The sequence below is a fragment of the Cherax quadricarinatus genome, chromosome 61 (assembly GCF_038502225.1).
Source record: "Cherax quadricarinatus isolate ZL_2023a chromosome 61, ASM3850222v1, whole genome shotgun sequence".
Taxonomy (NCBI): domain Eukaryota; kingdom Metazoa; phylum Arthropoda; class Malacostraca; order Decapoda; family Parastacidae; genus Cherax; species Cherax quadricarinatus.
Genome location: NC_091352.1, coordinates 1,409,797 through 1,424,550, shown reverse-complemented (window position 1 = coordinate 1,424,550; position 14,754 = coordinate 1,409,797). Strand labels below are relative to the sequence as shown.

Genomic DNA, 14,754 nt, shown 5'->3' with positions numbered 1-14,754 from the left:
ATAAAGCTAGGGATCCTTAACCTGTAAATAGCTTGTCAATAAAGCTAGGGATCCTTAACCTGTAAATAGCTTGTCAATAAAGCTAGGGATCCTTAACCTGTAAATAGCTTGTCAATAAAGCTAGGGATCCTTAACCTGTAAATAGCTTGTCAATAAAGCTAGGGATCCTTAACCTGTAAATAGCTTGTCAATAAAGCTAGGGATCCTTAACCTGTAAATAGCTTGTCAATAAAGCTAGGGATCCTTAACCTTGTCAAACCGTGTGTAAAGAGAGAGAGAGAGAGAGAGAGAGAGAGAGAGAGAGAGAGAGAGAGAGAGAGAGAGAGAGAGAGTATAAAACAGTGTTACCACAGTTATGGACACACTAGACTCACCACCAACACCAACAACACTGTTGCTCTCCTTCTCTCAGGTATTTATTACTCTTCTATATATTTCACAGTTAATATTAAATAATCACAGTAGTAGGTTAGTGCAGCACCTTAATAACTTGACCCCAAGTTCAACTTAAACTTAAATAAGTTTATTATGACCCACCAACATTAGGAAACAATTGTCATCACATATAAGTAAATAAGTTTATCTAGATACATATACACATAAGTACAATTATCATACGTAATAATATATATGCAAATTACCCCAGGATAACCCAAAAAAAATTACTAATTTCCACTGGTGGTTTAATCTGGTTATTCCATAACCTGTGCCCCAGGCACTGTGACCCCTGTGTGTTTAGCGCTCCCTGTGAATAATAAATAATTGTACTTATGTCTACCTGTACTTCAATAAATTTACTGAGTAGAGGGCAGCTCCAGTTTCTTGGATTAAGAGCCCATTACACTGAAGATAGACACTTTTGACTTGTTTTAGGGTTATCCTGGGTAATTTACATATATATTATTGGGTAGGATAATTGTACTTACATCTTCCTGTATCTAAATAAACTTATATGGAAGAAAACTATTCATATCCCGACGAAAAAAGTCATTTTGACCTTTTTTTTGGGTTATTTTGGTGGGATAATTATCTTGTAAGATAATTCTACATATGTCTACTTGTGTCTAAATAAACTTAATTATTTTGGATGGCCAAAAAGATGGTAATGTGTACATATGCTGCTGTGTATGATAATTTATGTAAATGTTTTTATGTGTACCTAGATAAACTTAATCTTTATTATGGGTGGAATGTGTGGCGTGAGAGCCAATCATCTGCTAGTATTGTGACCTGCCTGGCCAATCACGGCAGCCCTAACAAACACGTATGGAATGTAAATAAAGATGTGTGGAATGTAAATAAAGATGTGTGGAATGTAAATAAAGATGTGTGGAATGTAAATAAAGATGTGTGGAATGTATATAAAGATGTGTGGAATGTAAATAAAGGTGTGTGGAATGTAAATAAAGACGTGTGGAATGTAAATAAAGATGTGTGGAATGTAAATAAAGGTGTGTGGAATGTAAATAAAGATGTGTGGAATGTATATAAAGATGTGTGGAATGTAAATAAAGGTGTGTGGAATGTAAATAAAGATGTGTGGAATGTAAATAAAGATGTGTGGAATGTAAATAAAGATGTGTGGAATGTATATAAAGATGTGTGGAATGTAAATAAAGGTGTGTGGAATGTAAATAAAGATGTGTGGAATGTATATAAAGATGTGTGGAATGTAAATAAAGATGTGTGGAATGTAAATAAAGATGTGTGGAATGTAAATAAATACATGTGGAATGTAAATAAAGATGTGTGGAATGTAAATAAAGATGTGTGGAATATAAATCAAGACATGTGGAATGTAAATAAAAATGTATGGAATATCTTTCATACAAAGACGTATGGAATGTTAACGTAGATGCATGAAATGCAAATAAAGACATATGGAATTTAAACAGACATGTGGAATGTAAATAAGGACATATGGAGTGTACACAGAGATGTGTGGAATGTAAAAAGAGAATCTGCCAGAATTTCCTACTCTATTTCTGCAACACACAAAGCTTCTTATGTGTCATTTGCAACACAGAAGACCTAGAGCTTTCATTCATCTCCCCCTGTGGTTATTTTACATGTTTTATTGCTCATTTGCAATTTTGTCAACATATTACTATACAGTGCTCGTCACGGCATTATGCCGGGTGAGTGCCCCAGCATAATGCCGTGATGAAAAATCAAAGGCCTACCATACAGGGGAGACTTTTTTCATCAGTGCATTCTGCTGGGTAGCAGCCATTAGCATGATGTCACGGCCTGCCACCACACTTCACCTATAGCTTCGGGTGTTAAAGACTTCCTTTTACCCATAATCAAACATGTATAGCCCCAAAACCAAAGGGAACGCTGGACAAAAGATGGGGCGGATGAGAGACGACAGTGCAACACTTCCTCTCACCACGGTAGCCATGTGAGCAATGAGAAGTCACTGTGAAGTGTGGCAGCAGACTGAGACGTCATGGTTACAGCATGATGCCGTAACAAGCACTGTATATCATAATTGCACTTATGTAAACCTGTACCTAAAAAACTTACTTGTCCTCTGAATGGGAAATAACCATCACTTTTATTTTTTTTACCCATTAGTGGATCAGTACTATGTGTAAATTCACTTATTATTTTTCTTGTATGTAATGTACATTAATTATATCAAACTGCATGGAAAGAATGCATGAGTTAAGCATTGTCCATCACCTGAAAATGATATTAGAAAGCAAATTTTCTTGACAAAATAATTTGTTTTGTGTGTTTCAGATTGTCATTGCAATGGAGACTTGGACTGTTTTAAGTATATGTTTGGTGTCCTTGGTGGGGGGAGCCTACACTAAGGACAACACCTGGGGAGGCCTCTACCCACGTGAATCTGTGAGTCGGGAAGTTCGTTCCCTTGATGGATTGTGGAACTTCCGCCTCTCCCCGCTGCAGGACCCAGATAAAGGCTTTAGAGAGGAATGGTATTCCCAACCCCTTAGCAAGGTCTGTCTATATCCAGTTATGTTTGAGGTTTATGCTGTGTAATTTCATTCCTGACTTATAATCATACAATGTGATTAATGTATTAATTCATGACACAGTTCATCTTGCTTACCTTCCACAATTCATCTTACTTTCCTTGCATGGTTCATCCCATTCACCTTACAAAATTCATCTCAGTCACCTCACACAGTTCACCTTGTTCAGCATACAGTTGACTCCCGCTTAACGATCATCTCCCAATGCGACCAATTATGTAAGTGCGTTTGTACGTGTATGTTTGGGGGTCTGAAATGGACTAATCTACTTCACAATATTCCTTATGGAAACAAATTCGGTCAGTATTGGCACCTGAACATACTTCTGGAATGAAAAAATATCGTTAACCGGGGGTCCACTGTACTTTGCATGTCACCCCTCCACAGGCACTACTCAGACACTTCCATCCCATCCTGGAATCTCACACCTCCACACTTTTTTTTAAAGAACATAAAATTATGTAGCAGACTTTGTATACCATTTATGATTTGATGATTTATGATTAGTAAATAAGTCATTCATCTGTATAAATGTATTCTCAGTAAATTTCATGCCCAATTGATGCCTCACTGATAGGAAGTGAAAAATTCTCCCTGTTAGTATTTCCAGAATCTTAAATGTTGAGGAAGTTGATCCATTATTCAGATTTGTATTGAGCATAATTGCAGAAGTCATTATAGATTTTTTGCATTTGTCATATGAGCCATGATTTTTTTTCTCTCATTTATTGTGGATAGTTTTATCACAACTGGAGCTAAATTAATGATTTCTTTCATTGGCAATTACTGGAAGTCTGACTGATCAGTAGCCAGGCCTTGACTAGGAGGTGGGGATCTGGCCTTCACCAATCATTACACTGAATGACCCACACTGGTTTAACACTTTATGAAATACAATCAATCAGTCTTGTTTCTTTTATGACTTATACCAACCTAGGCCATGTGACATGGCGTGATGATACTGGATCTTGGTTTAGGTTTATATATACCGGTTTTCTATTTACAAATAACTCTCATTAGAGAGTGGAAACTCTACATGAGAATTCAGTTCATCCTAGAGCGTTATCAAGTGACTTATAATGTTTCAGGATGGACTGAAATGTCATGTTGTTTACTCTGGAAAGTCTGGGTTATTTGTGAATTGCTCCAGCCACAGTATTGTGACTTTTATTCTTAGATATTTTCTTTTATTTTACTGTATTTATTTATTTTTTATTTATTTATTTATTAATTTGAACATGATACAGAGAAATACAAAGGAATATAGTTATTACAGTGCAACATGCCAAAGCCCCTTGTATGCAGAGCATTATGAGCAGGCTTAAAATTAACTTAAGATTAACTAAGCAATGATATATTCAGTGGTAAAAATATTATTGTAAACAGATAACAATTTAGCACAAATGAGTATTACAAAGACAGGTCATATGGTCATTTACTGTGTTGCTGAGCATTCAGTAGAATGAAGTATTCTGTTAGGTAATGTAATTAAAAAATAACAAAGTTTGATTGGGTCACAGGTTAGACATTTATGAGATACAATAATGAGAAACATTTATGAGATACAATTTATGAGATACAGTTATTCAGTATTTATTTAGTTGTGGGTGAGTAAGTGATTTTTGAGAAGAGACTTGAATTTATAAACAGACAGTGTTTCTTTTATATTCACAGGTAATGAATTCCAGATTTTAGGGCCTTTTATGTGCATTGAGTTTTTGCATAGCGTGAGATGGACACGAGGAACATCAAAGAGTGATCTGTGCCTTGTGTTATGGTCGTGTGTTCTGTTGAGGTTGGTAAGAAGATGTTTGAGGGGAGGGTTTATGTCAGAGTTAAGTGTTCTATGTATGTAGTAGGTGCAGTAATAAGTATGGATGTTTTGTATGGTGAGGGGTCTGTTGGTAATCCCCCTTATGTGTGCTGGGAGGCAGTTGAACAGTCTCGGGCCCCTGAGACTTATTGTATGGTCTCTTAACGTGCTAGTGACACCCCTGCTTTTCATTGGGGGGATGGTGCATCGTCTGGTGCATCGCTTTAGAGTTTTGAATATTGGTGGAGTGTGCTGCCTGTTGTGGGAATTTGTTATCATTCTGACTACAGCTTTTTGTTGAGTAATTAATGGTCTGAGATGGTTTATTGTTGTTGAGCCCCATGCACAAATTCCGTATTATTGTGTAGTTATCAAGATACAGCAGGTCCCGGTCTTTTGAATTCCCAAGGTTACACACATTTGGCCAGTACGTAGAGAACACTTGGGAATCAATTAGCATTTTACACCTACCAAGCTGCAGTGTGATTATGTCAAACATAATCAACCTTTGTATTATTGGCTTCCTGTACTAACAACTTGCTTGTAAACAGAGGATTTATAAAAAAAACGGAAAGAGAAGTCAGACATACTGTACAACAAAGCCAGCAAGACTAAGAAAATCGAAGATGTTTGTATTGCAGCAAGATTAGTAACAGATAGTAATGGATAGGTCATTATAGTTGTATTTCATAATCTTGTGTTTTTACACGCACAAACGCACTTACATAAATACACTTACATAATTGGTCGCATTCGGAGGTAATCGTTATGCGGGGGTCCACTGTATTATGATTATCTTGTGTATTACAGACAGGTTCAGTGATATCCATGGCCGTCCCCAGCAGCTACAACGATGTGACTCAGGACAAGGCACTTCGCGACCATATTGGCTGGGCATGGTAAGCTGATGTAATTTGCTCATCATAGTAATATTTTTGTTTTGTCAAGTATTTAGTGAATCAAGATAAAAGTACATGTAAAGGCATTAATAGGAAAATTAAAATAAATGTACTGTACTATTATCAAAAATTATTTTTGTGAAGTATGGTTGTTTTCAAAATGTAAATAAATTGGTTCATTATTTTTCAAATTATCTTGGTTAATTAAACATTTTCTTGAAGATACCTGCAAAGTGTAATCTTTTAAAAAAATATTCTTGCTATGGCCCTCATTATGTAGGGTAAAACACTGTAGACATGAAGAATGTTACTACAGTTTTTTGTTTACAAGTGCATAGGTTTATTTTCTTTTCCTTTACTGCAGTTTTAGTACTATGCTTTTCCTGCTCAGATACAGTGGTACCCTGAGTTTTGAACTTTCTTTTTTCCAGAAGGCTGTTCGAGTGCCGTTACCAAACTAACTTTTTCCCATAAGGAATAATGTAAATTAGATTAGTCCATTTCAGACCCCCAAAAATACACTTACTTAAGCACTTATAATAATACACTTGCATAATTGGTCGAGTTGGGAGCAGTTCAAAACTCGGGATACCACTGTAATGTGTTTTATTGTAATTGGTTATGACTTTACCTTGTGCATTATATACAGCATCTTTTTGACAATCTTCCATTTTTAAACATTAATATATATTAAAAATATGCCTGATGACACACAATACAATTTTCTCTCTTGTTTTAGGTATGATCGTACATTCTTTGTTCCTACAAGATGGCAGACAGACAAACTAAGAGTAGTGTTACGTCTTGGGTCTGCTCACTATAATTCAATTGTTGTGAGTATACTACCACCATAGAAAATTATGTTGCCTGATCAGATGAATGAGAGTGGCCTGAATTTCTCAGTCTGATAAATAAGTGGTCAGATAAGTGGGTGTAGGAAGGCATTATGTTCTTATTACCATCAGTAAAGTTCAGTTTGTCTTCTCACTTAAAGTTAATTAAACCAAAAAAATATTAATGTTTACATATAAAACACTAATAGCCTGCATTATTTTTCAGTACCTCAATGGTCTCTCTCTGACCTCGCATGAGGGAGGTCACCTTCCAATTATGGCAGAGATAACCTCAGGTTTGGTGTATGGGAGAGAGAATCTTATCACAGTGGCTATCAACAACACACTCACACCTGAAACGATACCCCAGGGTAGTATTACTTACCATGATAACCCTACAAGGTAAGAGCTCTAAAGTTAAAAACCCAAGCACTGTATAGAAAATGCCATTGTGTGTATATATAGCTTGAGAATGCAAAATGCGGACTGTGGCACATTTAACTGTCGTATCCGCATGCCTCTGGCAAGACAGTGATAGTGTGAATGATGGTTAAAGTGTTTCTTTTTCGGGTCACCCTGCCTTGGTGGGAGATGGCCAGCGTGTTAAAGAAATTGTTTCTGTTCAGTGGATGATTTGAAATGTAATGTTTGTGCTGCAAAGACAGCAAGGGAATGAGTGATGGTGAATGTTTTTTTCTCTGCATTAATCTGCCTTGGTGGGATAAAGTCAGTTTGAAAAATTATAATTTTTGCAGGTTTATTATACTGCATTTTGCTTATTACCTGTGATTACTATAACCAAGCAGCTTATTACCTGTGTGAAGGAAGGCTTGGCAGCTTATTACCTGTGATGAAGGAAGGCTACTATGCTTATTACCTTGATGAAGGAAGGCTACTGTAACAAAGCACTTAACCTGTTTTTTAATTCTTGTCATAATTTGTGAACATCAGAAATATTTACATTGTTTGCTCCTGTGGTGAAGGAAGGCTACTATAACCAAGCAGCTTATTAGCTGTGCATATCTCAGCTTCAGGAATAAAATGTAGTCAAGTGTGTATGCACAGAGAAGCTTTGCCATGTTTTTATAATTTACTTTAAAATTAAGATTGCACAGTGAGATAAGTCTTGAATAATTCTCTGTTCCTCAGATATCCACCAGGCTACTTTACACAGTCGTACAACTTTGACTTCACAAACTATGCTGGTCTGCACCGTACTGTCTCCATTTACACAACGCCTGTGACGTACATTGATGACATCTTGGTGACCACCGACATTAATGGATCTGATGGTGAAGACATTGCCAAGAGCATGATGAATTTGTTAAATTATCACATTTTTTAACTTGCAGAGTTGTCATATAGAAGAAAATATGTTCCTTGTGTGTTGTAAAAGTATTGTACCGTAAGGGCTCTGTCACTAATAAATAGAATTTCTTTCATAGTTCAAAATTCAGTACAAGTAATTTTATTTCATATTAGGAGCGTCAAAAGCCTCATTGCACGTAAGATCATTTTACTTTCAAAGAGGAGTACCTTAATGATAGTGTAGGGCTTTTGTTACTAAGGATTTGGAGCTTTCATCCTCTTCCTTGGATCAAACCTGATTACTTCCTGTTCTCTGGGTGCTTTCCAAAGAATCTAGCAATAAACTCACGAAATCGTAGACACGATTGCAAACAAACCATACCCCGGGTGGGGTTAGAACCCGCGATCAGAGAGTCATAAAACTCCAGACCGACGCGCTAACCACTGGACCAGCTGGCGACAATAAGATTCACCAACTAAATATATTTATGCACCATAGGAATGTTAGCATAGTACCACTGTGACTAGAAATGAATTTCATTGTAGCCAGCTGGCCCAGTGGCTAACGCGTCGGTCTGAAGTTTTGTGATTTTCTGATCACGGGTTCTAACCCCGCCCGTGGTATGGTTTAATCTAGCAGTAATGATAATATAAGTAAATACAGTCAACTTAGTAGTGTACTTGTTCTTCCATTGTAGCATAGAGATCAAATATATTAACTAAAGACTAAGTTGTAAACAGTAGATTTTCAGCATTTGTAATTAATGTATATTTATTTCCTATATCTTAGGCATCATTAGCTACAATATTACAACTGCTACAAGCCAGATGGGACCCAAGAAGAAGAAGCAGTCTGATAGTGTTGGTTGTTCCATTAAGCTACTCAATAATGATGGTGACCACGTTACAAGTGCCATGGGTTGTCAAGGTTCTATTATGGTTGTGAATGCTAGTTTCTGGTGGCCCTACCTCATGTCTGACAACCCAGGATATTTGTACACTCTAGAGGTGAACCATTTATATTTTTATTGGTAATGTTTTAAGTGTTAATGCTGCTTATTACATGGCTGCAAAGGGTCAGCTATCTAGTTCACTGTCTTAGTGGCTTACCTGATTTTGGACAGTTTTGTCATTCTTGAACTTTTCCTACTACCATTATCTCCATCTTCTTATTCTCCATCTTCACCTTAATTACAGTATATATCCTTTTTCTATTCCATTCATTTATTTTCTTGTGCAGGGTGGCCCGAAAAAGAAAAACTTTAACCACCATTCACTCCATCACTGTCTTGCCAGAAGGGTGCTTTACACTACAGTTTTTAAACTGCAACATTAACACCCCTCCTTCAGAGTGCAGGCACTGTACTTCCCATCTCCAGGACTCAAGTCCGGCCTGCCGGTTTCCCTGAACCCCTTCATAAATGTTACTTTGCTCACACTCCAACAGCACCTCAAGTATTAAAAACCATTCGTCTCCATTCACTCCTATCAAACACGCTCACGCACGCCTGCTGGAAGTCCAAGCCCCTCGCACACAAAACCTCCTTTACCCCCTCCCTCCAACCTTTCCTAGGCTGACCCCTACCCTGCCTTCCTTCCACTACAGACTGATACACTCTTGAAGTCATTCTGTTTCGCTCCATTCTCTCTACATGTCCGAACCACCTCAACAACCCTTCCTCAGCCCTCTGGACAACAGTTTTGGTAATCCCGCACCTCCTCCTAACTTCCAAACTACGAATTCTCTGCATTATATTCACACCACACATTGCCCTCAGACATGACATCTCCACTGCCTCCAGCCTTCTCCTCGCTGCAACATTCATCACCCATGCTTCACACCCATATAAGAGTGTTGGTAAAACTATACTCTCATACATTCCCCTCTTTGCCTCCAAGGACAAAGTTCTTTGTCTCCACAGACTCCTAAGTGCACCACTCACCCTTTTCCCCTCATCAATTCTATGATTCACCTCATCCTTCATAGACCCATCCGCTTACACATCCACTCCCAAATATCTGAATACATTCACCTCCTCCATACTCTTTCCCTCCAATCTGATATCCAATCTCTCATCACCTAATATTTTTGTTATCTTCATAACCTTACTTTTTCCTGTATTCACTTTTAATTTTCTTCTTTTGCACACCCTACCAAATTCATCCACCAATCTCTGCAACTTCTTTTCAGAATCTCCCAAGAGCACAGTGTCATCAGCAAAGAGCAACTGTGACAACTCCCACTTTATGTGTGATTCTTTATCTTTTAACTCCACGCCTCTTGTCAAGACCCTCGCATTTACTTCTCTTACAACCCCATCTATAAATATATTAAACAACCACCGTGACATCACACATCCTTGTCTAAGGCCTACTTTTACTGGGAAATAATTTCCCTCTTTCCTATGTACTCTAACTTGAGCCTCACTATCCTCTTAAAAACTCTTCACTGCTTTCAGTAACCTACCTCCTACACCATACACCTGCAACATCTGCCACATTGCCCCCCCTATCCACCCTGTCATACGCCTTTTCCAAATCCATAAATGCCACAAAGACCTCTTTAGCCTTATCTAAATACTGTTCACTTATATGTTTCACTGTAAACACCTGGTCCACACACCCCCTACCTTTCCTAAAGCCTCCTTGTTCATCTGCTATCCTATTCTCAGTCTTACTTTTAATTCTTTCAATAACTACCATACACTTTACCAGGTATACTCAACAGACTTATCCCCCCTATAATTTTTGCACTCTCTTTTGTCCCCTTTGCCTTTATACAAAGGAACTATGCATGCTCTCTGCCAATCCCTAGGTACCTTACCCTCTTCCATACATTTATTAAATAATTGCACCAACCACTCCAAAACTATATCCCCACCTGCTTTTAAAATTTCTATCTTTATCCCATCAATCCCAGCTGCCTTACCCCCTTTCATTTTACCTACTGCCTCACGAACTTCCCCCACACTCACAACTGGCTCTTCCTCACTCCTACAAGATGTTATTCCTCCTTGCCCTATACACAAAATCACAGCTTCCCTATCTTCATCACCATTTAACAATTCCTCAATTTATCCTCCTCATATATGTGAGTTTATACATTCCAGTCTCTAATAACGTGAGAATTGTATTCCATGTTTAAAGTTTCTTTAATACCATTATTAGCTTTAAACTTTTATCATAGTTACCAGTGTCGCATGCTGTAAGGAAGCAGTGTGTTTTTCTGGAGCTTTAAATTGTGCATTGTAGTGAGAGGCTGCAGTAATCTCACCAGTACTGATGATCTCATCATGAGGGGGTGAGGGTGGATACCCATTGATCCACCAGTGATGAACAAGTATTGTTGGAAAAGAGGGTCTTTGGTATACTGTTCCATCATTAGAAACACAGCAACAAACTTGGTAATAATTTGTTTATAGAAAATTCTTTGTCACAGGTGGCAGTATCAGATGATGCTGGAAATATTGATCAGTACCCCCAAAAAATAGGCATTCGTACTGTTAGCTGGAACTCAACTTCTCTTATGATTAACAACGAACCGGTGTACCTTCGAGGCTGTGGCAAACATGAAGATTCTGATGTAAGTCTTTGGATAAGCATTTGTAAACTTCTTTTCTAATATTGTATTAAACTTTTTAAATAGATGTCACCATTGATATTTGTTTTCAGATTAGGCTTTTGATGGGCTTGTGATTAGGTAGTTACATGATGGTTCTTGGAGAGTAGTAACCAGAGTAAGCAATGAATTCTGATGAGATATTCTAAGATGCCAAGGAGACCCCCAAGTTCATACCATTAGGCCTGAGAATGCAAGTCACTGCTTGTATTGCTGTACATAATTTCATTTAAGCAGTAATTGGTAGATAATAGTATATAGCAGTGGGACTGCAGCTTTGGTTGTAGACGGAAATCTTATTGGGCATGTAAGTGCAGGTCCTGTATTAGTATTTGTCTACAAAATTTAATATGTAATAGGTTTTTCAGTTTTGTAATGTATATACATCAAACAAGGGAGAAGGTGGCGATTCTTGTGCAGTAGAAAACAGTGTATACATGCAACGTAAGTGGCAGTTTTTTATAAAACCACAATAATGGCATCCCAATTTATGATAACTTGTTTTTAACACGGTGATTGTCTCCCACCAAGGTAGGGTAACTCCCTCAAAAAAAAGTCTCCACTCAGATTTAAAATTTTACACACATCTGCTGGATGCTGAAGCCCCATCTCCAACCTATCCTGGGATAACTCCTAGATTTATAATTTCTTCTTGTTATCCTGTTTATCATCCTTTCTAGATGGCCAAAGCACCTCATCAGTGCCCTTCTTCTTCCTCTGAATTACACTTTTTTGTTGCCTCCACATTGTTTTTTAATCTCAGCACTCATGATTCTTTGCATAATATGCATGCCACATATTTCTCTCAATTATGAAATCTTCACTAACTCTAACATCTTTGCTGCAAAGTTTGAATCTCATGCCTTTTACCCAGGTAAACATGGTAATTCTTACCTTGTATAAGTGTCATTATCTTCAGTCAGATATCTCTTCCTAGAACCTTAGCATGCACTTCTTTTACAACTAACTATTTAAAAAGCCATGATGACATTACACATTCCTGTCTAAGGCCTACATTTGCTGGTTCCCTTTCCTACAAACCCTGACCTGTGTCTCACTCTATATAAATACTATTTATTGTTTTCATTAACCTACTACCTATTCCATATATCTTCAAAATATGCCACATTGCTTCCCTATCCACCCTTTTGTATGCTGTTTCTCAGCATATAATTCCTAACCCATATCTGAGTATTATTCAATTGTGTAGTTCAGTGCAAAGATTGTGTCTCCACATCTCTTACTTTTCTTAAACCCTTCTTGTTCCTTTGAAATCATACTTTCTGTTTATCCCTAATTCTTCAATAATAATTGAACCATACATTTAATTGATATACTCAATAGGCTTTTTCCCTTATAATTCTTGCACTCTCTCTTGTCCCCTTTTCCTTGTAAAGGGAACTATACATGCTTTCTGCCAGTCTTCGAGTACCTTCTCATCTTTCATGCATATATTGAACAAATGCATCAGCTACTCCGAAACTGTATCCCCACCTGTTTTTAGCATCACCATCTTAATTCCGTCTGACCCAGCTGCTTTATCCACTCATTCTATCCACTGCCTCATACACTCTCCCCCTCATTGCAGATCCGAGGAAAGGGGTTAGACTACCCTCTCATAGTAAAGGACTTCAGTTTATTGAAGTGGCTGGGAGCAAACAGCTTTCGTACTTCTCACTACCCCTATGCTGAGGAGATCATGGATATGGCTGATCAGGAAGGAATTATGATTGTTGATGAATGTCCAGCTGTTGGTCTCAGGTACTAATTGCTATTGTTTCCAGCATTTTTCTTGACTTCCATGGATTTATAACTGTAATGTATTGTGTGTTTGTCCATAAGTGTGATAATTTCCATGCTTCTCAATAGTGAATATTAGTAGGTAAACAAAATTAATGCACATTCACTAAAGAGATAAAATGTAAGTCCCAGTTCGTTAAAATATTCTGTTAGTTGGTCTTAATAATTCGTAATTAAGAAGGATTTGATATCATTCTTGCTATTCATTCTGTTGACACAGTAATAATTTTTCTACTCAGTGGTTTTGATGAGCCATTAATGAATAAACACATATCTGTGATGCAAGAGCTAGTACGTCGAGACAAGAATCGACCCAGTGTCATCATGTGGAGTGTCGGTAATGAGCCGCAGTCAAACCAAGAAGCTGCCAAGGACTATTTCAGGTTGGCAAATTCTTTTATTATAACTAAATTTTCTAATTTCTTATGTGTAGTAGGCAGAACTGCAGGGTTTCTTAAAGAAAGAGATATATTTTTTAATGACATTTTTGCTTTTTTTTTTTTACATTGAATGATGGTAGATTCATCATTAGTACTATTGGTATAAAATTGGGACAAGTAAAACAAATGGTTTTTCTTCCCTTATACACACATTTGTTTTTTCTAATCCCTTTTTGGAAAGGAAGGGGAGGAGGGGCCTTAACCCCTTTAGCATTGGATCCCCTGATCTGAAAATTGCTCTCATGGTTGAGGAATTTTCCCACCCCCCAAAAATTATTTTTTCTTATGAAATGGTAGAGAATCTTTTTCCAAAAGTAATGAAACCTAAAGTACAAAATTTGATGGAAAACTTACAGAATTAAGCTTTCTCTGTGATATTTACGCATTGGCGATTTAGCCCCAGCAGAAATAAGTCACTTTGTCTGACTTTTTTGCATTATCCTTGGTTCTCTACAAGAGTTACAGAGACTAGTGTTTCCCTACTAGACCACATCTGGACCAACACCATATCCCCATTAAAATTAGGCATATTCACAGATAATACCACAGATCACTACCGTACCTTCCTCATCACAAACCTTGGCAAATTACCCCAAGACGCTACTAAAGTCACTTTCAGACTTCACAATGAGGCAGCCATTAATAACTTCACAGCAGCAGCGACAAACATTGACTGGCACACTGAGCTAGAAATCTATACAGATATTGACGAATGTATTAATAATTTTCTAAAAAAGACCCAATACCTTTATAACAAGCACTGCCCCCAAAAAACTAATTAGATGACAGCTAAGATATCACAAAATAGCGAAATTGAATTAACAAAACCAGATGAACCCCAACTCCCACCAACTGAAACAGCGAACAGACTCAATAATTTCTTCTCCACTATAGGAAAAAACCTTGGCAATAAAATCCCAAGCTCAGATACCCCACCCAATGACTACCTCACTGGCAACTACCCGAACACACTGTTCCTAACTCCGACTAACCCTACTGAAGTCTCCCTTATAATCAACACACTAAAAAACAAGACA

General features: G+C 37.5%; 1 protein-coding gene across 6 annotated transcripts in view; it reads left to right on the top strand.

Annotated features, from left to right (window-relative positions):
* Positions 1-272: 272 nt before the first annotated feature.
* Positions 273-14,754, top strand: part of LOC128699474 (beta-glucuronidase) — a 37,288-nt gene continuing 22,806 nt past the window's right edge. For all 6 annotated transcript variants that reach the window (XM_070098105.1, XM_070098103.1, XM_070098104.1 and 3 more), the window contains exons 1-10: positions 273-412; positions 2,749-2,970; positions 5,629-5,717; positions 6,457-6,550; positions 6,777-6,952; positions 7,700-7,842; positions 8,649-8,866; positions 11,298-11,441; positions 13,066-13,238; positions 13,517-13,660. In XM_070098105.1, coding sequence (XP_069954206.1) covers positions 356-412; positions 2,749-2,970; positions 5,629-5,717; positions 6,457-6,550; positions 6,777-6,952; positions 7,700-7,842; positions 8,649-8,866; positions 11,298-11,441; positions 13,066-13,238; positions 13,517-13,660 — 1,460 coding nt within the window. In that variant the 5' untranslated portion in view covers positions 273-355. The remainder of the gene's footprint in view (positions 413-2,748; positions 2,971-5,628; positions 5,718-6,456; positions 6,551-6,776; positions 6,953-7,699; positions 7,843-8,648; positions 8,867-11,297; positions 11,442-13,065; positions 13,239-13,516; positions 13,661-14,754) is intronic.